Source organism: Drosophila subpulchrella, chromosome X (assembly GCF_014743375.2).
Source record: "Drosophila subpulchrella strain 33 F10 #4 breed RU33 chromosome X, RU_Dsub_v1.1 Primary Assembly, whole genome shotgun sequence".
NCBI classification, from domain to species: Eukaryota; Metazoa; Arthropoda; class Insecta; order Diptera; family Drosophilidae; genus Drosophila; species Drosophila subpulchrella.
Window position 1 is genome coordinate 17,542,590 of NC_050613.1, and position 25,413 is coordinate 17,568,002.

General features: G+C 38.2%; 2 protein-coding genes across 2 annotated transcripts; both read right to left on the minus strand.

Moving 5' to 3' along the window:
* Nucleotides 1–1,515: 1,515 nt before the first annotated feature.
* LOC119556451 (gamma-butyrobetaine dioxygenase) lies at nt 1,516–4,025 on the minus strand. The gene is made up of 2 exons (XM_037868689.1): nt 3,075–4,025; nt 1,516–2,180 (listed from the first exon to the last, which is right to left on the minus strand). The coding sequence occupies exons 1-2, from the start codon at nt 3,974–3,976 to the stop codon at nt 1,868–1,870; spliced, it is 1,215 nt and encodes a 404-aa protein (XP_037724617.1). The 5' UTR covers nt 3,977–4,025; the 3' UTR covers nt 1,516–1,867.
* Nucleotides 4,026–24,277: 20,252 nt separating this feature from the next.
* On the minus strand, nt 24,278–25,084 carry LOC119557491 (fruit protein pKIWI501-like). The gene is made up of 2 exons (XM_037870262.1): nt 24,985–25,084; nt 24,278–24,933 (listed from the first exon to the last, which is right to left on the minus strand). The coding sequence occupies exon 2, from the start codon at nt 24,837–24,839 to the stop codon at nt 24,405–24,407; it is 435 nt and encodes a 144-aa protein (XP_037726190.1). The 5' UTR covers nt 24,840–24,933; nt 24,985–25,084; the 3' UTR covers nt 24,278–24,404.
* Nucleotides 25,085–25,413: the final 329 nt, after the last annotated feature.

Here is a 25,413-nt window from a genome sequence, read left to right on the forward strand (position 1 = left end):
AGTGTGGCCAGATCGCCGGGAGTCGTTAAGCTCTAACTTATGCGGGCACACTTATCAGTAACGATTCACCAATGTTATTTCTTAACAGCACTCAGTTAAAAACGACGCGCTAAAATCAATCTTGACTTAAGAAGGGTATAAAAAGAAAGCATTTTCTCTCAGTTAATGTAAAGGAAGAAAGTTGTTCTTTCAATGAAATTTATTAGTTAATTTGCAGCCAACATTTTTTGACAATATTTTCAACCTAACACATTTTTACATTTTACACATGAAAATTTGTAGAAAATAAATATTTAATACTGTAAAATTATTTTTAGCTTGGCTAAGCTTATATTTATTTGTATTATTGTATTGAATATATTTTAAACATATATAAATACAATGTAAGGAACAAAATTGTCGACCTATAAAGTTTATTAATTCCAGATGGAATCTGGAGTTAAAATATTTTGCAAATGTTTATGTGGGCATACATTTTAGGAACACTTTGTAGACTACTTTGGTTTACAATGTATAACTATTTTTACTTGGATTAGGCTTACATATATTTATTTATATTTATAAATATTTTTATATTCCAAAAGAGCTTAACAATTTTTATTTTTTGACTGATTTTCGCATCTTGTCTTCTTTTTAGTCGATTCAGATTTTGTTAAAAAATACCCATTTTTTAGTGGTTTTTCGCTTGTAGTTTGGCCAAATCAAGGCGTACAGCAAAAAGACCGACTGTTTTGAAAAGCTTGCTAAATTTGCTAACGATCCCTAGTACTTTCAGGAGCATTTATTTTTTGACCGATTTTTGCATTTTTTGTAAGGACGTCATCTTTTTAGTCGATTCAGATTTTGTTCAAAAATACGCTTTTTTTAGTGGTTTTTCGCTCGTAGTTTGGCCAAATCAAGGCGTACAGCAAAATGACCGACAGTTTTGAAAAGTTTGCTAAATTTACTAAAGATCCCCAGTACTTTAAGGAACATTTATTTTTTGACCGATCTTCGCATTTTTTGTAAGGGGCACTTCATTTTTTTTGCGATTCAGTGGTTTTTCGCTTGTAGTTTAACCAAATTGCATTGTATAGTAGCCAAAATATATATTTTAAGCATATTTTATAATCTAGGAAAATTAAAATGCGAACATAAATTTAAATTTTATAGTATTTATTTGTAATAATAGTTTAACTTTAGTAAATGCAGAAAAACAAATTTATTTAGGCAGACAGAAAGATTTACACATTCGTAGTATTACATAGAGTAACTATTTGGAATTCTAATATATATTATATTTCTTATGCACTTGTTATAAATAATATTATTTAAATAAAAAAAGAAAATGTATGTGTATTAAAATATAGAAAACATTGAAAGGATCTACTATCAAAATTGTTCTTCCTGTAAGGGGTCTCAAGTGATAACCACCAGCAACCTGGCAACTTTTTGGCACTCCCAACGTGTCTTGGCCAATTTGGCACGCCCCCTTTTCCCCGTTTTATACCCCTAACTCCCCAACGCCCCCCCCCCACGCTGTCAATCATTTTCACAAACGATTTGTCAGCCAATGCCGCGATGCAAATAAGCCGAGACACCCCCCCATACAATTTAGAGACTTTTTTGTCAGCTCTGGATCATCGTGATTTTTTACAACTTTTCATTTTTGCGCTTGAGCTGCTTTAACTGCCGAAATTGTCGCCCCAAGCTGAACAGGATTAGATGGATTCCGGATGCAGGATTCGCGATTTGGAAGCATATGTGCCGTTGAAAATCCGATGGGCGGCGGTGGGGCAACTATTCAAATGAGAAGCTCACATCAAATGGCTTGGAAAATATGGCATCTTGCGTTGGCTTTTATTGGTACCCCCCCTTTGTATTTCCCTCACCCGAGGCGTTTCTTCAGCACCCGCAGACGCGAGTAGATGATGTCCCAGTCGAGATAGGCGCCCACAATGTAGCGGGGACTCTCCTCGGAGTCGTCGTATCCGGTCCGTCCGTGGAGCAGCCGGATGTTGTTGAAGGTCAGGACGTCGCCGGGTCGGGTCTTGAAGGCGTGGCTGTCGGCGATCGCCAGGCGGACGAAGCGGGCGTAGGACTCGTACCAGGGCAGGACCTCTGCCAGGGGCACGTTGAAGTGGCTGTCCCGCTGCGGAACGCTGTGGTTCACCCGCGTGTACCGCCCCTCGGCGTCCAGGCTGGGGTTGAATAAAAATGGGGATAGTCAATCGAGGGGGGAAACTTAGTGGTAACTAAGATGAAGTAATCTCAATATGAACTTAATTTTAGGGCGCTTTCATTGGCAGAAAAATATTTTTGGATGATATTTGGTTGGAACTCCTACGTTCTAAATCAATACCTATTCCACCCAAACATATTTCTGTCTGAATTGGAGCCAAAACAAATTTCAAAGTCAATATGTTGATAAATTTGTTCTCTTTGTATTGAAGATGGCAAATAAAAAATGAATATATATATCGTCATTACAAAAACAGAAACCATGAGTTAAGTTAAAAAAGGTTAGTTAAATATAAGGCTTTACAAAGAATGTGCTTTTAAAAATACTTGTGTCCTATTTCAACTGCAAGTTATTCGAAGAAAAAAATTCGAAACTATTAAAAAATAATTTGAAAATCTTAGAAAAAAGGGGATTTAGTACTACACAAAAGAAAAACAGCTGGATGTACCCCAGATATTACCAGCTATTAATTTAAAATTGGATCTGACTTGTATGTATTACTTTATATTATGCTTATGTCATTTGCGTATTGATTAGTATGGCTTTTTTAATTTTCTAGTTAAATATGATAAGAAATAAATCAAAAAAGATTAGATTTGATATATTGACTTGACTTTCCATGTAGTTTTTTGACCAAAAATATAAAATAGTCGCTTGATTTCGAGATACTAGCTATTTATGTAGATCTTAAACATAAACAAATAATTTTGTTGGATAAAATAAATGCATCTACTAAATTAAAGAGTCTTTTTCCAACTGCAAATCCATTTCTAATTAAATTATTAATTTAAAATTAAGGTCTATTTTTTTTTCTGGGTTGTAGATCTAGTAGGAATGTTTTTGGGGGACTCACCATATGACCGGTGCCCGCCAGATGTTGTGGAACTCCCTTCCGTCCTCGCTGCCAATGTCGTTCCAGTCGACGACCACGCGGCACAGGCGCTCGAAGTCCTCGGGATGATCGCGTCGCAGGATGTCGGCGATGTGGAAGCCATCCACCAGCATGTTGCTGCCCCCCGGCGAATCCGTCTGGACGACGCAGTGCAGGATGTTGACACTCGGCTTGTACTCGTAGTAGGGCAGATCCGTGTGGAGGGGCAGGGGCAGCGAGAGGTAGGCGAAGTTCTGGGCACCCGGCTTGGCCTGAACCACAAACTCCTCACCGTAGGTGGTGCGCCGGATGAAGCCCACCCGTTCCGCAAGGCGGCGCACCACCCCCTCATCCAGTGGGGCATTCCGCAGCAGGGCCACCCCATAAACGGCCAGGGCTTGGAGCCACTGCATCAACACGGAGTCCTGGGACATCACCTCCTCGTAGCTGAAGTGCCGGGCAATCTCCTGGAACTCAGCACCCGACCAGTGTTTCGTCGCGGGTCTGTAGAATTCGCGCAGGTACTCCTTTTGTCTTTCTTCTTGGAAACTGCGATCCTTCAGCCACTCCAGGGAGAAGCTGCTCTCGTGGGAGTCACTCCACTTCACCTTCAACTCCTTGGTAACCTCATTTGCCTCTAGGGCCTCTGGTCGTATCTGGGTATCAAAGTTATCCCAGTCCAACTTACGCGATTTGGAGCTGCCATGAAAGCAGTCTTCGCACAAACAATTGTCACGCAGCCAAACACCGGGAAAAGTCAGGGGTTTACGATCACTCTCTTCCAGAACTTCTATATTAGTTTCATTTACTATCCTCGCACTGATTTGGCGGCTAAAGGTCTTTAATTGCGCCGCGGAACGACTTAAAAATCTCTGCACCCACATTTTGGAATCTCAAAGTATTATTCTATCAGAGGTAGTGAAGCCCACTGGCCGAGCATCAAACGCCGAATGAAACGCCGGAGAAAGCGAGAATAATATAATCAACCGCTAAATCGGGTCTTTGGACTTTGGCTGCCAGCTCATTTAAAACCGAACAGGGGCGTAGGCACTACTTAAATGATTTATTTTACTATATCACTTTTTTAAAGCTTACATTGTATGGCTTGGTATACGCATCAGAATATTTAGATATATGGTATATTTATATCTTTTAAAAAAAGTGAACATCTTAGATCTAAAATAAGAAAGACATCATAGATGATCGTAATGTAAAACAATAGAAGAATAGAGCAATTGGGTAATAATATATTATTATTATAATAATATTCAAAATACCTTAGAATGTTTTTTCTTTTAAGAACCATTATATTTTATTTTCTTATATTTTATAGCCCCCCCTTTAAAATAACTAAGCATACGCCTCTGGAAGAGAGCAAAGTGTTATCACCGAACTAGTTCTCATGCCAGAGCACATCTGCGACAGTCTGTTTGTTAATTTTAGCTTTTAGAATGTAGACACCCCGGGTGTGGAGAACATAGATAAGAAGGCTTATACCGATAGCTGAAAGAAAAAGATTTTTGTTTACCTCAGCTACAAGATAATGCGATCGTATTATTAAATAGTAAACTATACCAAAAAGAAATTATTAACAAGCAACACAAATTATATTTCTTAAAATTTATTTACTTGTTTCATATAACATATAGTACAGATATTTTGTCAAGCTTAAATAATAAATTATTCTTATTAAATTTTATGTTTGTTATAAAATGGAAAGATATTAAAATATAGGCTGTTAAAGCCTGGGCATTTTATTATATTTTTAATAGAACTCTTACATTGATGACTTTATTTGCCCAGATTGTGAGACAATTACTTAATTTGCCCTGTTCTGGGCCAATTCAGCTAATTTGAAGTTGCAAGTCAATTGCAGACGGAGTTTGTATATTTTTGCAGAAGTGCCAGGCATCCGGTGGCTGAATTAGCATCTTGCAGATGAATCTCGAGTGACCACCCATCATCGATTTGCTTGACGTCACCGGTCGAGCAGCCAGTTTCCCCAACGGCTGCTGTTGGCTGTTTGCTGTGGCGGAGCGGTCAATCAATCAATCAATCAATCAATCAATTGAATCATCTTTGTCCGCCTGCGGGTCTCTTTGGCCCTTACCCATTCCCATTCCCCAGTCCCCAGGCCCAAACTCAACCACAAACGGAGCCCGGTCCAAAAGCCTTTAAAGGGCCTTGCCCAATTCTCGTGAAAGCAATAAAAATTGCAGCACCTTCTGCGGGCAAAGCTGACCTGTTGCACAATTGAATGGGAGCAGTTGCAGCTCGAAAGGGCAGCAGTGGCAGCTACACTGGGAAAAATAAAGCAGTGTATTTGAAATTTATTTTTAATATATGCAACTAGCTCAAAACTTACCTGAGACCAGCACTCTTATATATAATGTAAATAATTTAGTACCATTATTCTTTTAAAGCATATGTTAATATTAAAAAAAATATATAATTAGAATATTTAACAATATAATTCTTAATGTACTTCATTTAATAAAAATATAAGATACAACATTTAATAAAATTAAACTATAAGATTATATTTAATGGTAAATTATTTACTTTAGTCCTGGAACTATTTTGAATTTTTAATTAAATTTAAAAACTATTAATAGATTAAGTTGCACATTTATGAATCTTTTAAATTCAAATAAAGAAAATTTACTAATTAAAAGAAATGGTTATTTTGATATTGATATTTTGTTAGATGCTGTACTATATCAAAAACCTTTAAAATATATATTTTGATTGTGTGTTTTGAATGATACTCTCTATTTGTTGATTATCTTTACCTTTCTATCAATGTGCTATTTGAATAAACAAAATATTATATTTCCGTGTGATATTTATCCCATTCGATTTGTTTTTCCCCAGATCCTTTGCGGGGTCTTTACTTAGCCAGTGGTAAATTGTTATAAACGATAGGCGATAAATGAGTTAGTTTTCGAGTGCAGGTGCAGCTGAGTCGGTCGGCGGTGACCAGTGGTCGGTGGATTCTGGGCGAATGCCCAAATGTCTGCCTGCCCTGACCATTTTTAGCGCGGACAATAAATTCTTCATGCCAGGCTTTGCAGCCGGAGGCTCTTGGATGTTGAATGTTGCAGAAATTCCCAAGCCGGTGGCCATAAAAATGCGGCTCACATGTGACAACGATTTGTACTTTAGCCCCTTTTATGGCACTCGACTGTTGTCCCTCCTCCCCCGTTGACTGTTGCATTTTAAAAGCAACTCAGGTCCGCGTTTTCGCATTCGCATTCGTATTCGGAGATCCCCTGGCTCCTGGCTCCTGGCTCCGCCGCTCGGCTTCACAAATCTCAAAATCGCATCAGATTATACGAGTTATGCGATGCAACGATGGAGCCCCAGCAACAGGCTCCCATTTTGGTCATCTGCCGTTTGTCGTATGTCGTTTGTCGTCGTTTTGTAGGTCAACGCCTCCTTTGAACCAGAAGCTCTGGGCCCCAAACCACCCATTGCCAATCTTAAATCCCAATCCCCATCCGTATATATATCCCAACCCCAACCCCAAGCCCCCCTGCAATTGGGTCAATTAACACTGACGACCCTTGAGGTTGATATCGCCGGATATGAGCATGTCCTTCAGCTTTATGAGGCCCCCTTCGATATGGTGAGTGATTCGAGCCGGCGATGATTATCATGTCACATGGCCCCAAAACACAATGCTCGGACCACTTGAGGCGAATCCTTGTTCCGGCTCCTTGTCCAAAATGTTAACAGTTTTCATTTCATGTAATTAAGTGCTGCTGATCCACTAGTTTTTATCTTTAAGACCGAGCCACCGGATGAAAGGACTGGAGAGCAGTGAAAGCTTTTTGGCTTTCCACGCTGCGAAAGGAAAACAATGGGGTAAATAAGGAAAATGGGGGGCTGTCGAATGGATTAGGATGGGATAAGGATGGATCCGGACGGGTTCCGTCGGCTGTGCGGACGGGTCTGTGTTTGCAAACTGTCTGGGCGAGACAACGTTGTACGTGCGGATGATGTCCGCCGGTCCGAGATCCGGCGTTTTGATACCCGTCGACCAACGGGGTATGCTATCTGTGCATATCCTGTAGATTCCTGTCCGTGACAGGACGAGGGACTGGATTGTATGGGTAGAAGGCATATATATTCAAGATCAGGTTGATCTTGAGGCGGGGTAAACTAACTGAATGATAGAAAGAAGTAGAAGGGCCAGTATTAAAATCTGAGTTCAGAATTAAATAGGTCTAGTTTGTTTATTTATTTCGCCAACAGATTGGCTACTTACCTAGGTGTTAATTATTGATTACTAATTTGATATCGTTGATTATTTAATTTGTTTTAATTTTGGGAATAACATACATATCAAGTTATCGTTTTATTTTTGTGACATTTTTATAAGTACCGATTACCTATGTGAGAGAGGTTTATTTAAACTCAGTGGTTATCCCCTTACAATGACAAAGAACTCATTACATAAATAACCAAACAAATAAAAAAAAAACAAATAAGCTAGAAATTAAATCAAATAAATAAGTAAGAAAAAGAAATAAAAAAATAAGAAAAAAAAAATACGAAAAATAAAAAATAAGAAAATTAAATAAATAAGAAAAATAAATAAAGAGACAAAAAATGGATAGTAAAAATAATTGACTGATGAATTTAAATGAATAAGAAAAATAAAGAAAAAAAAACCTAAAAAAAAACAAACAAAATAACTGATATAAATAAAGAAACAAATAAAAAATCAATAAATAAATAAAATAAATAGATAATTAAAACCCTTTCCTTAAGTACTGGGTATCTCGTGGTCTGTCATCCTTCCAGAGCTTCTTCCTTCTGGTTTCTTCTGCCTTTGCTGATTGCACTTCAGCCCGGACAAGGACTGAGAACTGAGGACCGAGGAGCAAGGACTAAGCCCGGAGCGGACCAAAAAATGTGTTAAGAGTCTAAACACGAACGTGCCGCTCAAAGGCCACTCGTTAACAGGCGCCACTCGGGAAGGAGGTTTGAAGTTCGAACGGGGGCATCGGTATCGGTATTGGTAGTGGTATTGGTACTGGTATTGCCATCGCCATGGACAGCAGCTATTGGTAAATATTTTCACTATTTGCGACAGGCCAAGATGCAGCCAGAGCCACATCTACATCCGCATCCACCCACTCCGAGTCCCCAAAATGGGGTCTCCGGGGAGGGGCGCCCAACTAGCTCCATATATCTTATTTTTTCCGGCGGGAACAAGCCTTCTTTTTCTGCAGGTGGCATCTGCAACATCCTCCAAGATGGCAATGTCTGCAGCCATTTTATTTGGCTGCTTATTTTATTGCCCCAGAGCCCAGTCAGACAGACAGACGGTTGGCAAACAAACACACACTGGGTTAGGCCAGATTCTGGCCAACCTATATATATACTATATATATACTTTCTTATTTTCGGGCTTCAATGGAGTCTTCATTACGAATGCGGCAGGGAAAAGGAAATGCAATTCATTGCCCAAGACATTCGGACTGGCAAGCAGGATATCCATATACAACCTCCCAGCTTGGCAGTCATCCTGGCATCCTGGCATCCTGGCAGAGATCCTTGCAGGCATCCTTGCAGGTGAGCTGCAGCAAGTGGCGCATTCCGAAGGATTCCCCATACTCCTGCGAGAAACAAAATAAGAAATCCGTGGCAGAGACCCCAGGTGAGTGAAAAAGAATGAACTCAAAGAACGCCAAAGGTTTACGGAATGCGCGTTGCCTTAAAAGCGAGTGAGTTGGGGGATATTTATATATCCCATCCATCGAAACTAAGTTACTTCTTATGCTCAAAGTTTTGAATTTAAATAATTAATATCGCTTACTGTATAAAATATTTTCTGTGATTTTTTAATAATATATTATTTAAAGAAGAATCCAAATTATTTATAAGAACCAATTTACTTAGACTGGCTACAAAATTATAATATAAACTTGTTTTTATTTCAGGCAATTAATTTAAAAATAAGTCTTTTCGTGAATTTAAAAATATGTTAATAATTAATATTTAAAAGTAAAGACATTGTCATAGTTGAAAAATTGTGATTTATTTTCTACATTGAAAATGTTTTTGTAGCAAATGTAATAATACTGGACTGGTAATATCTTTTGGCTTTATATCAGAAACATATTTTATTTTAAAGATTGATTTGATTAGTAGTTTTTTTATATTTTATTAATTAATTTAAAAATAAGTATTTTTGTGAATTTGACAAAGTTTTAAAGGCTAAGATCCACAAGTAAGCCCATTGTCCTAGTTGAAAAATGTTAATATATGTTAAATTATATGATGAAGATATGATTGTGGAACGATACAAAAACCTTTAAACCTTTTTATGGAATTTCTAAAAATGTAACTAAATGCTTATTGTATGTATTATCACAATCTATGCTGTTTTCCGATGATTTTTCTATCTCTCCATCAATCAGTTGGGGTTCGACTATTGGGGTGACGAATTCACTCAATTTAAAGCGGTTTTTCCGCCCAGTTTTTCCCATTTTTCCCCCCGATTTTTCTCATTTCCTGCGATGTCAGGGCCGTGCGAAGATGAAGTCAGCCCGGAGTTCAGTTCGAGTGCATGCATAAGTGTATTTATGTATATAGCCAGCATAGTTTACACATTGTCTGCCGGCAATCCTGACAGTCACTGTCTCCTGAATTTTCCCCTTTCCCTTGCCGCTTTCCCTAGGAGGAAAAATCCCCCCCCCCCCCCCAGCCAGTCTGCTGCCTGTTATCTTGTTTTCCTTGGCTGAGCTTTCGGTAAGCCGCGTCTAAATATCCTTTTTCTTCTCTGCAATTTTTACAGCTCATTCCGAGCGGCACTCCTTGAGGAGTTGTTTGCGCATTGTTTACAGCTTTGTCCTGTCTGGGCAAAAAACAAAAAATAAATAAAAAGGGAAAAGGGAAAAGAAACCCCCTGTTTTAGGGACTTTGGGGCATCCTTGAGCATCCTGCGCTTAATGCAGTCTGCAGTTTGGCCGGCAAGTGGCAGGAATACAAATCAAATTAACCCCTTGTTGCAGCTGGCAAAATAGAACCCCTTCCGCTTTTCACTTAATTAGTGGGCAATGAGGCGTGGCTGCCGAAAAGTTGAGAGACAATTCGAATTTAGCTGGATTCCGGTGGATGTCAAAGTGCGGATACAGATACAGATACAGATACAGATCGGGATAGATATATTTACCCGCATTTTCAAGCCGCAATTAAACACAGAGGGATAAATATATAGTTTGTGCGGCTTCCTACGCTCTGTGGGTTTTTTCAATGGAAACTATATCCAACTATGCTTTGCTTTTGCTTTTGCTTTTGCTATGCTTTGCTTCAAAATCAACAAAAAGCGCCCATTTTCTACACATCCCCTCGAGTGTGAGTGACTCCCGGCTCCATGGGAAGTTGAAGCGTGTTGCGGCATATATTAATTTTTATTTTCAACGCGGTCGTCTACAAATTAACGTGGATGCCGCTGCCTGGCTGCACTGAGAAAAATCACAACGAAATTAAAATTTAACATGAAATCATATCCTACAAACAATATTTGCTTTATAATACAGAAATATTGCATTGTACTTATTTATTTAATTTTTTGAAACCCATTTGGTAGGAATGCACATGATTTATAACCACTATAACCCTTCAGATCATCGGCTTTAATTTAGTAAGAAATTCATTTCATATCTTTAAATAGTTTGGATAAGTCTAAGGTACTTAAATCGTTTTATTTGTATTCAATATGATTTAATTGTTATAATATTGGAGTTTTAAATTATCTTTTAATATAACAGGGATCAAAATATAACTAATTTAATGTTGGCATCGTATTGTATTATACCCTTTAAAGATGTTTTTTAAATCACATATTTTTTAAAACTTTGAGATCATATTGATTTTACATTTTAAAGAAATTTATAAATAAAGTATATTAGGAATTTAGATCACATTGTAAGAATTGTTCCTTTTAAGGAATTCTGTTGTAGCTTTTATATTTTCTGTTGTTGAATATTTAAGATAGTCGGTGGCTTTAAGATTTGGCAGTGCTTGTGCCTACAAAAGGAAATAGTAATTTATGTATTTTAGGAAGTTTGTTATTTTTCTTGATTTGCAATTAATTCAATAATTTTTTTTAAATTCTAAACTAAATTCTATTCTTATATTTCTTTCAGTGTGCATCTGTTTAGCTGCTTCTGCTCCTGCTCTGCTTCTTTTTTAGCTTTGTTTGTTTAGCCACTGAATGATGGATCATACTCGCACACACACGCACACACTGGCACTCACACACTCAAGCGAAAGAGTTTCGAAAACAACTTTCCAGGGATTTCGGTTGCACTTTTCAATGAAAAACCTTGTTTCTTTGCCCGATTTTTTGTTTGTACTTCCACCCCGCAGCCTTTGTGTTTGGCATGCCTGCTCATTATTTTCACACGTTGCTTGGCACGCTCTGAAAAAACCCCCTCCCCTCCTCCTAATAACCCCCCCCCCCCCAATCCACACCCCCTAATTCACACACACACACATGCACAACACTTTGTAACCCAGCTTTGTTTATATTTTAAGGTAATTTTCTGGACCGCCGCATTACTTGCAACTGTTGCGCCTATTGAACCCATCCCCACCTACAGAAAGACCCCCCCCCCCCCCACGCCCATGGGTAGCCATAAAAGGTCAATGATACTTACAGTTTGAACAACTCCTGGGGAAAAGGGTCGGGGGTCAGGGGTGGGGGGAGGAAGAGGAGGAAAAGGGCCAGGGAACGAAGTGTTCAAGTGTCTTGTGGAAATTGAGAAAGTAGGAGAAAGATGATTACGATGCTAGAGTAGGAAACACTGAAAAAATATACTAAAATTAATAATAACTATTAAACATCCAACAAAATGTATTTAAAAGCTTTATAAATTATTTTAAGTACATTTGTATGGTTTTAAAAATCAAAACGGGCTCTTTTAACCCTTAAATAATTCAGAGATTTAAAATATAAATTAGCTTTTTACCCACTTGGCCATTAATAATATACAAAATAAAAATATATTTATTATACTTGGTAACCACAATATATTTAATGTTTTCATACAGAAAAGTCACCATAAATGGTTTTTACTGATAAAAATTAATACATACTTTATAAAATTGTCATCATATCATGTAATATATCTAATAGAAAAGTAATTAGTTATCTATATCTTCCGTAAGGATATGGTTTTTACAGATGGTTTAGATTCTAGACTAAAAGAACATCGATATTATTATTAAAACCTTATCATTTCATAGTTCGTAGCTGTTTTTTGAGATGTAAATTTGTATTGTCTCTGCTTAGCCGGATGTAAAAAGTATAGGTCTCTAATAGTAACATATAAATTTATCATATAAGAAAACTAATTATTTGCTTGGCTCTTCTGTAAGGATAGGTAGTATAAAGGGGTTTCAAATTAAAAACCTGACCCTAATCTAAAATAACTCATCTACTTTGTAGCTGCTAGTTGAGATGGAAATTTTTATTTTCTCTGCAGAGCCGGATGTAAAAAGTAGAGACCTCAAGTAGTCAGGGGCAGTTTGGGGGGCCACTGGCGAAGAATGATGCTGTAAATGTGGTCAAGCTGCATGAAATTGAAATGGTCAAGCCATAAACTTGGCCATTTGTACTCCAGTTCTGTTATGAGTAGAAACGAAAAAACAATAAAATTGCCCCAACAGCAGGAGAGGAAAGCAGTGCAGACCCAGGAAAACCAAGGAAAGCCGAGGAAAACCCAAGAAGTTCGAGACGAGAGGTTGAGGAAACGGACAAATGGAATAGAAAATTGCCGCAAAATATGAAATGTGAATTGCGTGGGGTTCACGAAGTAACCCCAGTCCAAGGAACATGCCGGAAATGGTTCCCTTACCCCTTTTTTTAGGGGGGGTTTGAAGGGTCCTTGAGTGGCCAAACTACAAGTGGGGTGGTGACTTACTCACGTCCTCGTTTGGGATGCGTGTGATCTTCCGGAGACCCATAAATGCCAGCTGAATTGAGGTAACAAAGTGCTTCTCAGCCGCAAATTTGAAGATAAACCAGTCTGAAATATGATATGGAATAATAAATGTCAAAGGGCGGTCACGCTATATTGCGGCATTACTTTCAACGAGAAAAAATTCATTTAAGTTCAAGTTTTTGGTCCTTTTATTTTGAATATTTTATACCTTTGTAGGGCTACCCTTTCGAGTGATTAACATGCCTTTAAAATATTTTAATTTCCTTTAATTGGGTATTTCCACCTTCAATGCACCACCACCATTCGCTCATTAACAATGTATTAAATAATGAAATAAAGCGATTATGATAATAATTTCAGCGCAATTAATGATGGCAGGCAGCGGTGGAGAAAAAAAAAAGTTTCACCAATAATTACCAACAATTAAAATTGATTTATGAAAAAAAGAAGCAGGGGATTTCGCCTGGAATTCAATTATAAATTGGTAGCACTGCCTGTCCAATCGCAGACCCATTCGCAGGAGCAATTGTCCAAAGGCCAATCAATTAATAAGAAAATGTGCAGGACTAACGGCTCTGATATATGGGCCAATAAAGGATGAGCCGACCACTTTGGAGAAAGGATCGCGTATATATATTATATATATTATGGGGCGCACTGTCTGCCGATATGCAATTACGCCCGGTGTTCGCTGATGCCTAACATGGATGCCCATGCCCAAGGATAATTAACGAACTCACACACACGCACCGGCAGGACGATGGATAAATGCGTTTATTTAACAAATTAATTGGCGCAAAGTACGCGGAAAGCACCGGGAAAGGTACACCTGGGAAAAAAAACTATTACTTTTATTTGTAATTTTAATGAATTATATGTCTTACCCACTCTAATAATCTAATTAACTCTAATAATAACCTATATCTTAATAATTTTTTAAACTATTAATGAATATTTATATATTAAAAAAGTTAGGAACCTCCAAATGTTAATGGTAAATGCCTTTAATAATAAATAAAAACAAATTAATGGTTTCAAAATTTTAGTTTTTCAGACTCAGTCATTTTAAAACCTAATCTATTCTGTGTATAAATATTATAATATGCATATTACTACTTTGGATTATATATGAAACCATTTGTGAACAGCACGTTTTCAGCGGTATTTGATTGGTAAACATTTTTTATAATTAATTTATTCATTTTAATAATAAATTTAAGCCGTAAACCAATTATGTTTCTATACAACCAATTTTTAACTAGTCAGGGATGGCGCAAAAAAGGATGTTTTATATAAAATATCATATATAATTAACCAAATAAGCTTTTAATTATTTTAAATAGGCAAAGAAAAAAATCTCAAAAATGTCTACACCTACCAGAGCTTTTCTCTGAGTGCTTGAGCGACAGAGATGGACATCTTGAAATGTTTCTGAGGTAAGCCCTGCCCCTTGCCCCCTTTCCCCCGCCCAACAATTACTTACACATTGTTGAACCTCTTGCAAAACAATTTTTGCCTCGGCTGCCGTGCGATTTCCGGGCTGCCAGAATGTAATTAATAAACGCATTAAAAACGCATGCAAGTGAGCAACCGAACAGGACGTGGCCAGGACATGGACATGTCCATGGCCCTGCCCATGAGCTTCTGGGCCCGAATCCCAGCCAGAAAACCAGAAGCCCTGAGTTGGAGCCACTGGCACACAGGCTGCCCAGGCGATTGGAATGAAAACCAATTAATCAGCTGCCGTCCACCGACCACCGAACACCGACTCCCTGGTCAATGGCCTATGAAATGGGGCAGCTTGGGCTCGAAATCGGACCGGAATCGGGGTGAAACCAACCCCCCAGAGTCACTGCGGCAACCCCCGTGGAGTTGTTCCAATATTTGTTCTATTAAACACCAGCCCAACACCCAAAAAAAAATATATATATTAAAAAACAGGAGCAATAAAAAAACGCTGAGCAGGGGATGAGTAGGTGAGCACGAAGGAAAATATAAGATAATAGACAATTTTTACATTACAGATTTTATGGTAGCGTCAAATTATGAACCGTTATACATCAGCCAGGGGGTCCAAGCAGCCAAAAGGAAAATTCCAACTCCACTGGGGCATAATGAACTCCTGATGAAGTTGGCCAGAGGAATAAGAGATCTATGGCACTGAAAATGGATATTTAAAGGGGAGATATATTCAAATTTGTTGAAAATTAACTGACCTTTTAGGTACTAAAAGGAGGGTTTTGGTGAACTAAAACTCTAAACAATATTCTTAGTCTGCCCTTGTAAAAATACAATAATATTACAAACTATTACTTTTATAATACAATAACATAATAGGTATATTTGTATAGAAGAAGTCATATAACTATATCATTATATGTCTTATCATTTATCCATTCCGAATGAGAACCACTCTATGATGATATCATATATGCTGACATTACTATATCACAATATCTTATATCATTTATTCCTTCAGAGGAAAAGATATTTTGTCTCTAACTTTAAAAATAAAAGCAGCAATGTCCTTAGTGTAAAAAACAAAAGTTTATATACACAGAAAATATCTAATACAATTTTATAAGAATTTTTGCGCAACTAATTATAAGCCCTCATATTTTAAAGAAATTATTGGGAAAATCAGGAAGGTATAAGGAAATGAATTTTTATTTTAGACAATAATAACTAAATTGCTTGATAATATTTATGAGGTTATTACAGTTATAATATTTGTAGTCATTGGGGTAGTCATTTATTTTGGGGAACTATTTTTTTTTTACAGATATGCCACTTACTTTCTAAGGAATTTGGAATAATTAGCTCATTCGAAGGAACCCCAGGGAACCCGATTCGTCGACTAACCTAACTTTGGTTACAGATCAACAAACCTGAAGAGACAAATATTCCTGCGTTGACTCGTATTTCTAAGCGTTTTTATAAATCTGCTGGTCCCGCCCACTTCTCGAGCTGCAGATGCTTATTTATGGGGCCAGACTGTACGAAGTGGGGGAAATAAACCAGATGAGTGGGAGGATGACAAATCACAGTCGGGGGGATGGGGTGGAGCAGGATCTGGGTGCCAGGACTCTAGCATTCCGCGATTCTCTGCAGGCAATGTAATCACATTTATTCGCGACACTCGAGACTCTCCAGGACTCTGATAGCCCCACTCCCCCCATTTCCGCCCCGCTGCGAGCCACAATTATTGTCTTGTAACGCACACGCCCTCCGCAGAAGAACAAAAAATGCAAAAAAAAAGTGTATAATAAAAAATAGAACGAGGAGCTACATTTGCCCCGCCAACAAACACTTTATACAAATCGCTATGCCCAACCATCCCCCCCCAAAGCCACAACGCCCATGATTCTCCTTTAAGGGGGGCTTTATTTATTTGTTTTTTTTTTCAGGGAGACAAGCGGCAGCTGAGTGATGGCATTTTCTCCTTATCATTTTTACGTTTTTGTGATAATTCATGTTTATAAATTGTTTATGTATTTCATTTGCCATTACATTGCAGAAAATTTGCAGGCCAGGAAAAACCTGGTAGCAATACGGGGCTATAAAGAATTCATGGCCGGAATTGGATTACACGGCCCAGCAGAGATGGCAAGCCAACAAATCCAATAAAATCAAATTCATTGTCAAGTCATCTAAGTGAGTCGTAATCCGAGGGGGTTTTAAAGTCCCTTTTAAGCCCCGAAATCCCCCATCGAGAACTCCCAATCGAATGAACTAATCGAGGCGCAGGTCTCCACGAACTTTCAAAACTCAATTTTCTCGATGATTTACAGAGACACCAACAACTCCTGCACAACTCCTTCTCGCACTTTCACAACCCATCAACAACATCAGTTTTCAATCAAACTTTGCATATCCCATCAATCAACACCAAATCACACATCAAAGCCGCTTGCGTTCTTAAAAAAAGTGACTGTGCTGCCAAAGAGCAGAGTCGCAAGGAGCCTTATGCCACTCACTCACGTACATGTGTATCTCTGATCCCCATCCGGAATCCCCTTCGAAATCGAATAACCCCTTCTCCAGCCGGCAGTGCCCCACAGAGAATGGCTCCATGGTAGCGCAACAAATTAGGCTAAACACCGACAAGCCCTCCTATTCCTATTCCTATTCCTATTCCCATCCAGCCACCTCCATTCCCATCCCATTGTGTTTCCACATTGTGTGGATGCTGATTTTGGTGCCGACGCAGCGAGATTTCCACTGGCAGAGCGAACTGAAACAGAAACAGCTTCAGAAACAGCAACAGCAACAGATTCTGGAACAGGAACACAAATGTGAGTCAACGCACACGTATTCCCCGTAGTGCACTGAGAGAAATGGGGAAACTATTCAGTCTTTATATGGAAAAAAAACTTCTCTTGTTCCTAAAAAATTTAAGACAGATTTTTCAAACGTATCATTATTTCCAATTTAATTGCAGTTTAAATGTCATATGACCAACATACTTTTTAAATAAATAGGTAGATTTTTTTTTAAAGACATTGCATCCTACATCACATCTGAAAAATATTTGTTTTGATTTAGTATTTGAGATTAATTTTTTTCTGTAGGTTGGCATGGCTTTTAAAAAAAAATCCTGTCAGCTAGTCCAAGTTTAAGTAAGTGGCATAGGTCTAAAAGTATTAAAAACCAAAAATCTAGAAAGCTAATAACATGCTTTTTGGAAATTTTTTAATATTGGGTAGAACCTACACAGATATTATATATCTATAATAAATTTGCAATTTAGTTTAATGATTGTACTTGGAATCGTTTTTTGTTTGCCCAATGTTAAGAATATAATATAATAATAAGAAGATTTTTTAGGATCTTCTAATATACCTATAACTTTTGTAATATAATAATAATTAAATATATTTCTTATGTTTATTATAATCAATTTTGAATATCTAACCTATACAGGTTCTTGATTTTCAAGGCTAAAATGAAATATATGAATTTTTAGTACCTAAGATTCCTTTTTCTTGCTACAACATATTTCTGTCAGTGCTGCACTTTGCCAACGGAAGCTTCGATGATCACGTACACTCAGGCACTCAAAGATGCATCCAATCAATAAACAATCTTCGCTTGCGACTCACCCCTTGGCTTTTCTCGCAGTGTATGCAAAAGGCAATAGCGCCAAAGAGAACCATAGACATAAATCATACATAAGTCTAAGTAATTGTGTGTGCCGTAGAGTGTGTGAGTGGCACAATCGAGTGGTGAAGTTTTCACTGGATGGCCAGCTGAATGCCCCAAAAGCCCCTTAACCATTTACCCCCGATCTCTGCCATATAAATATATATATATGGGTAGTACCATGCCATACTACTACTATGTATGGATATTCTCGTGCTGACGCAGCGGCGTCTGTCGAAGTTCGCAAACACTCTGACTGCGCATATCCGCAGCAAATTAAAATTTCATTAGGAGCAACAAAAGCGGATGCATGATTGGTGGGCGGACACACTGCCAAGCGACCAGATGCTCCACCTCCTACACTCCACTCCACTCGACTACACTCATCTCAACAGAACTCAACTATTTTCGGGGCTCCTCGAGCATAATCGCTGACAATGGAGGAGTCACAGCTGTCGTAAAGCCCCTAAACCAACAGCTTTTAACCCTTCTCATGGCCTACATGCAGCACCCAGCAATCTGCATATTCATTGACTGGTGTATCGCGAATTCTAGGGGAGGGTGGGGCACAACCGACCGGGGCTGCCAAAAAGAAAACAAGCTGCTGATATCAAAAAGTGTACATAATAAGCCTTTTATCATGATAGATTTTCTTGTGATGAACTTAGAAATTGGATTATCTCTTTTTTTCTATACCTAAGAACAACAGATTATGCTGCCTTTGTAGTTCTGCCGAAAGGAAAGTACTGAAGACTCGAACCTACAGCAACTTGTGGCGTGAACTCGTGGTACATTAATTAAACAGGTTGTCATGATTAAGTAATAGTTGTGCCCCGTGCCTTACACTGCGCTGGATTATATGGAGCAACTACGAATTGGAGGAGGGAAAGCCACAGGAGTTGCAATAAAAATAATGCTCAAAGCCATTGAACAGTAAAAAGTGGCATGTAAGTAACGCTTTTGCTATATTTGGTATAAAAAAAACAAGTACAAATTAATAAAAATAAAGTTGATTAAAGTTTTGTTTAAATAATACTTATAAATACTCATCATTTTGGAAAGAGATGGAAAATGTAGAAAACTAAGTAAAAATAAAAATAAAAAAGTACAGGAAGTATTAAAAGAAAAAGTTGTTCGATTGCAAGTTTCTTTTAATACTTCCTAAAATTTAAAATTGTAAAGAGAAAGGAAGCTAGTAAAATCCATGACCCAGTCAAAAGTAAAGTTAAAACGGTTCCCTTAACCTAATTTATTGATCCTAATAGTGGTACTGCCTCAAGGAGCTTAACACCGGCTAATTACCGTCGCCTGCCCCATTTAACGCCATCCATCGCACTTAGCCAGGGCCACCTGTGCCGCAGAGAGGACACACATCCTCCGCAAAGAGGACACTAACAAAGTCTTTTGTTCTGCTTTGAAGACTTTGCTGGTGCGAGAGTGTTTTAATATGTATATGTAGACGAAGGACCAGGCTCAGGCCGGGCTAACAAACACCCCCGAACGCTTTGTTGTGCAAACATATCTAATTAGTGTCAACTATTAACATAAAGAGTGCACTTCACATAAGAACTTGAGACGACAACGGCAACACCGCAGCAGTAGTGCCACATACACATGGCACTGGATACAACAACAGGATGACGACCATAAACTAACTCTCGACTTGAAGTTGACTAAGCTTTCACAACAATGCCGGTGAAGGATGTGCGGGATGAAAGGATCCCGGGATGGTATGGTATGAGATGAGATGGTATGGCATGGTATGAGTTGGTATGGCATGGCATGGCGTGTCCTTAATGTTAAACACTAAAAACACAACAAAGTTGGTGGGGCCAAGTGAGGCGGCAACATAATATGCGTGCATTATCAGCGCTCTTCAAGTGGCAAATGAAGTTACTGGAATGCAGGCGCTGTTCTCGGGTCCTTTGGCCGCCTTAAGTATCATTGCGGCAATCAGGAGATGGATCCTGGGTCCCTTGACCACATCCTTGGACACATCCTGCAACAGGAAATCGGACACATGGCCAACACGCACTGCCTGAGGAGGAAAAACATGGAGCAACTGAACAATAAAGCTTAAAATATCATTTAAATAGGCGGTAAACGTAAACTCGGAAAAATACTTAGGTTGTTTAGAACTTTGAATATTTTGTTGCTTGGTATTTATTATATTTTACCCTTTATTATTATGAGTATTTAGATTTTTGGCTGTATTTAAATTAAATCTATTTTTTTGGTTTCTCTATATCTACATTACTGATAGTTGCAAGACTTTAGAATCTTTTTTCGAATAATTATAACTTAAAGATCTTAATGGGTTGCTGTTCCAGAAAGTTACTGATAGTTTTTCTTAATAATTCAAACTTTATCATAATATTTTGTTTAGAGTTCCTAATAGATTGCTGTTCAAAAAGGGAGAAACTGGCTGGATATTTTTGGGGAAAAAGGACCTTCCGTCCTTAGCTAAATTTACAACTTGGCACAACTTGAACTTTTGGACGAATGTCGAGGGTATGAGATATATGGGGTTATGGTTCAAGTGGCCGACAGCTTGGGCGACGAAAACTATGCAAAAATTATGTGAGCGAAAAACTCGAAAAGGGGTGAAACTCTTTAATACAGTCATAAATTTCCCTCCTGCCAAAAGTGGCCAACTAAAGGGCCTAAAAGGGGGCGGTGGCGAAAAGGGGGCGGGGCTGGGGCTGAGGCTGCAGCTGAGTTGCCGAAACTTCTGGCTGCAACTATTTAAAAGCCATAAAAGCCGAGAGCTGTTGCCAAACGGATGTGCCAGCCGGATGCAGTTGATAGGCATGAGTTACACACACCAAAAGCCAGCGACAGGACACTGCAGGATATACCGGGCAGGATCACACCAGCACACACACATATGTCATGCAATACAGTGAGGAAAAATAGTGGTTGATTGCCAAAATGAGGGTATTTAAACATATTTATCTTATAAAGTTTTGAAAACTTTTCTGTAATAAAATAATATATAATATATGTTAAGTAATTTATGATAGTTCTATTTTTTTAGATCTATAAAATATGATACATAATGATATCTTATAAAATAAATAAGGATGTAGACTTTATGATATATAATTAATAACATATATTAAAGTAGAATATAGATAAATAAAGTAAAATGCATAATTATGATCAATGATATATAATATATGATATATACATAATTTATAGAATGCGTGTTTCAATATGGAATGTGATCCTATATAGTAAATATATTTCTGGTATTATGGTATATAATTTATAATACATGTATAATATATGAATAATTTAGATATGTAAGGTATAATGCGTTATTTATGATCAATGATATATAAATGATGACATATAATTAAATAGAATGCTTGTTTAAAGATGTGATCCTAAATAGTAAACATATTGCTGATCAGCATTATTACCCGAATAGAGTCTCTTTGGAACTCAACATCTATAAAAATATATTGTATTTAGTTGTAATACCTATGATCCTTTAAGCAGCTAATTTTGGTGTTTCCGCTACCATTTTCTCTCTGTGCACTCGCAGGGGCCAAGACACTTTCCGACACATTTGGGCAGCACAAAAGGCACGCCGCAAACAATGGTCTGCTAAGAGGGGCTAACAGGGGCAAACGGGTAATGGTAATGGGGTAAAGAGCTTCGATTGGGCCAAGGACGAGATCGGAGGGGAGATCGCAGTCGGTCAGGGAGGACCGCCCAAAAAGTGTTGCCAAAGCTACAAGGGATTTGGCTGCGGAGCGCACTAATTGCAACTCTTGTAAATCGACAAGGACAACCCACTGACACACACGCACTCGCCCATTGGGGACACGCACACAAAGTCGTAATGACACGACGGCAAGGACAAACTGCAAACGATGCCGACAAACGACCAAAGGACAACTAAAAACAGGAATTAGTTGCGAAGGGTTTGCAGAACGACTACGAAATGCTCTAGCTATATGTTTTCTTATAAACAGATCCCTATATAAATCCGTAATACCTTATAGGGTTGAAAGATATTATAATCTATGCAAGGATATACTACAGTACAGTACTACTACTACAGTACTACAGTAACTGTTTGACCTTAATATTTTATGCTCTAAAGCTAAAAACCAAGAAATTCTTAAAAAAAAAGTATCAAAACAAAGTAGAAATTAATCCTTAAATATGGGGCATACCATATCATATTCTATAATATACATAGTGATTAAACCTTAATGTCCAATATACATATTATTTTAATTCCCTGTGATTATGATAAGCCTATTTGAGCCATGTTGCTATAAATAAGGTACTAAAAAAGTATCAACATTAAATACTATTCCTTAAATTTAGGGCTTATTATTTTAAATTCTACTTAAATGGATATGACAGAACTAATACTTCTTAAAACTCAGAAGATCTTAGCTATTTTCATCCGTTTATCCGATAATATGTCTTACAAAATTATATTTTTCTTTGGATATAATTTACTAAATGCTTTAGATAGTTGTGATACCCTTTGTCCGTCCCTGGCACACTTCCCCCACTTTCTCCGCCCCACCCCCCCTGACTTTCTCCGCACCCCCCCTGGCAAAAGTCACTCCCTTCTGGCAGGATGCTAGGACAACGAGGGCGAATACATGCATATATCCTGTGTAAAACTTCAAGTAGTGCTTAATAGTTAGTTAAGTCGAGTTGAATGCGTTTTTCGACAGGGGGGGGGGGGGGGGTCGACTTGGGGCGTTGACATAGATGTAGAATGCATTCTCCGCCTGCTTTTGAATATTGAGTGAAATATTGCTAAGCCCGGGGAAAGCGGAGAAATGGGGGGAACTGGAGAAAAGGGGCTGAAAGTACTTTGCTGGCGCTGCAAGTGTCGCCTGTAATTTATTTACATTGCAATTAGTTCTCAGCTCCGTAAAAGATTATAAACTTTCGCCATCTCTTTCGCACTTGCCGTGTGCAAAATGCAGAATGCAAAAGCTAGAGGGAAACAAAGGACAAGAAACTGAAACTTATGCGCTTAACAAATTGACAAATGCATAAAGTCCTCAGTCGAAAGTTTTCCCTTTTCCTCCATCTTAAGTGCATCAGGAAAAGGGGGGAATGCGAATGGAAAATCGTCAAAGGGACAGGTCGGGAAATTACCAATTGGGAGCGGGAATTATGATGTCACTTACAGATGGACGACTGACTGATAAATGTCGGCATGATTGATCGATGGCAACCCACAGGCTCTTTAATTCCATAGTAAAAAGTGTTGCGATGCTGAAGGCTGGAAGCCCTATAAATCTTATACTTTGATTTCAGATTGTGCGGGCGGAGAATGGAATTTCGATTTTTGGCCAAAAATGCTCTTTTTTTTGTTCAAAAATACGTTTTTTTAGTGGTTTTTCGCTCGTAGTTTGGCCAAATCAACACACGGGGAAACTCTCTTTTAAATTTAGTCACAATTTTAATTGTGTTGATTGTAATTCAAAATATGCTTTGAAATTCATCAAAATCAATTAAACATTTAACTAAAATATTTACTTTCGTACTATTTCATGTGTAAACTACTTTATTTATAATGTTATTTGTATTTTGGACAGCCTGCTACATTTGCTAACCCCTTTGGGTACGTAATGTTTTATTGTGATATAGATATTGTTCAATTTTCGCATTTTTTGTCATCTCTTTGGTCGATTCAGATTTTCGTGAAAAATACGTTTTTTCGCATTTTTTGTAAGCTATATGATAAAGTCGTCCGATTGGTTTTAAATCCTATTCGAATTTTGAAATATTAAACGAATGATATTCCCAAGAGCATAAGGTAATATATCGAGAAACACCAAAGTTATAATTACTTTTAGGCTTTTAAAAATATTTTTTGATCTTCCCTATTGGAGCTTCGGGATATATTTGTCTAATCCGGCTTGTTCCGACCTAAGTACTGCCTGGAAAGGTTTTATCCCTATAGCATTAAAACTAAGAGACTAGTTTGCGTAGAAACAGACAAGCTAACCTGAATAAACCCGATATTTGTGGCAAATTATAAGTTTATCAACTATGCAAACTACCAATTAGTTGTTTCGAGCAAACATTTGGTATTTAGTTTATTTTTGTGAGTGTTGATTTAGTTTAAGTACAAGTAGTTAAATGAAATGCAATTTAGAATTGTCTGCATGTTGATGTTGTGTGAAGTTATTGAAGTAGTTGCGTTGCGTAGAGGTGGCCCTTAGGCAAGGTCAGCAGGGACCTCGGTTTGGGGCTCCGGCTCCTTCTCTTCGGACTTTGCTTTCTTAGCCTGTGGAGCGTCCGTATCATCCACCATATCCTGAGCATGGCGCTTTACGTTTTCCTTGTCCTCGTCGTCGGATTGCTGATCTGAGTCGGTTTTCTTGGGGGATTCCCCTTCCTTGGAGTCCTTCTCCAGGCCCTTCACATCGGTGTTGGCAGCCGGTTCCGCCTCGATCTCCGGCTTCTCATCCTTGGCGGTGGTAGCCGCCTTCTCGGGAGCTGCAGTCTCGGGAGCTGCAGTCTCAGGAGCTGCAGTCTCGGGCTCCTCGGACCCGGTGGCTAGAGTCTCAATTGGTATCTCCGCATCCATTGATGCGTTTTTTTCCTCCTTGTTAAAAAAATCGTCGCCGTCTAGGTCGGGCATGTCGGCCATTTTCCTCTTCTGGAAAGTTCCTGCCAGCTAAATTCTTTTAAGACGTTTACTCGGTGCTTCTTACCGCTGCTAAAAACCACTTAACACCTTGATCCTAGACCCCAAATAGGTTAATTGAGATTTATTAAAGTTTTTGTACGCTTACGTTCAGTGAAAACCAATTTTCAGTTGAGAAAATATATTTGGCACTCCAATTTCTTGGTAGAACTTTGACAGACACTTAGTAAGGACGCACAGCATTAGAATTTGCCAAAATCAGTGTTGCCAGATCGCTGGGAGTCGTTAAGCCCTAACTTATGCGGGCACACTTATCAGTAACGATTCACCAATGTTATTTCTTAACAGCACTCAGTTAAAAACGCCGCGCTAAAATCAATCTTGACTTAAGAAGGGTATAAAAAGAAAGCATTTTCTCTCAGTTAATGTAAAGGAAGAAAGTTGTTCTTTCAATAAAATTAATTAGTTAATTTGCAGCCAACATTTTTTGACAATATTTTCAACCTAACACATTTTTACATTTTACACATGAAAATTTGTAGAAAATAAATATTTAATACTGTAAAACAAATTTTTA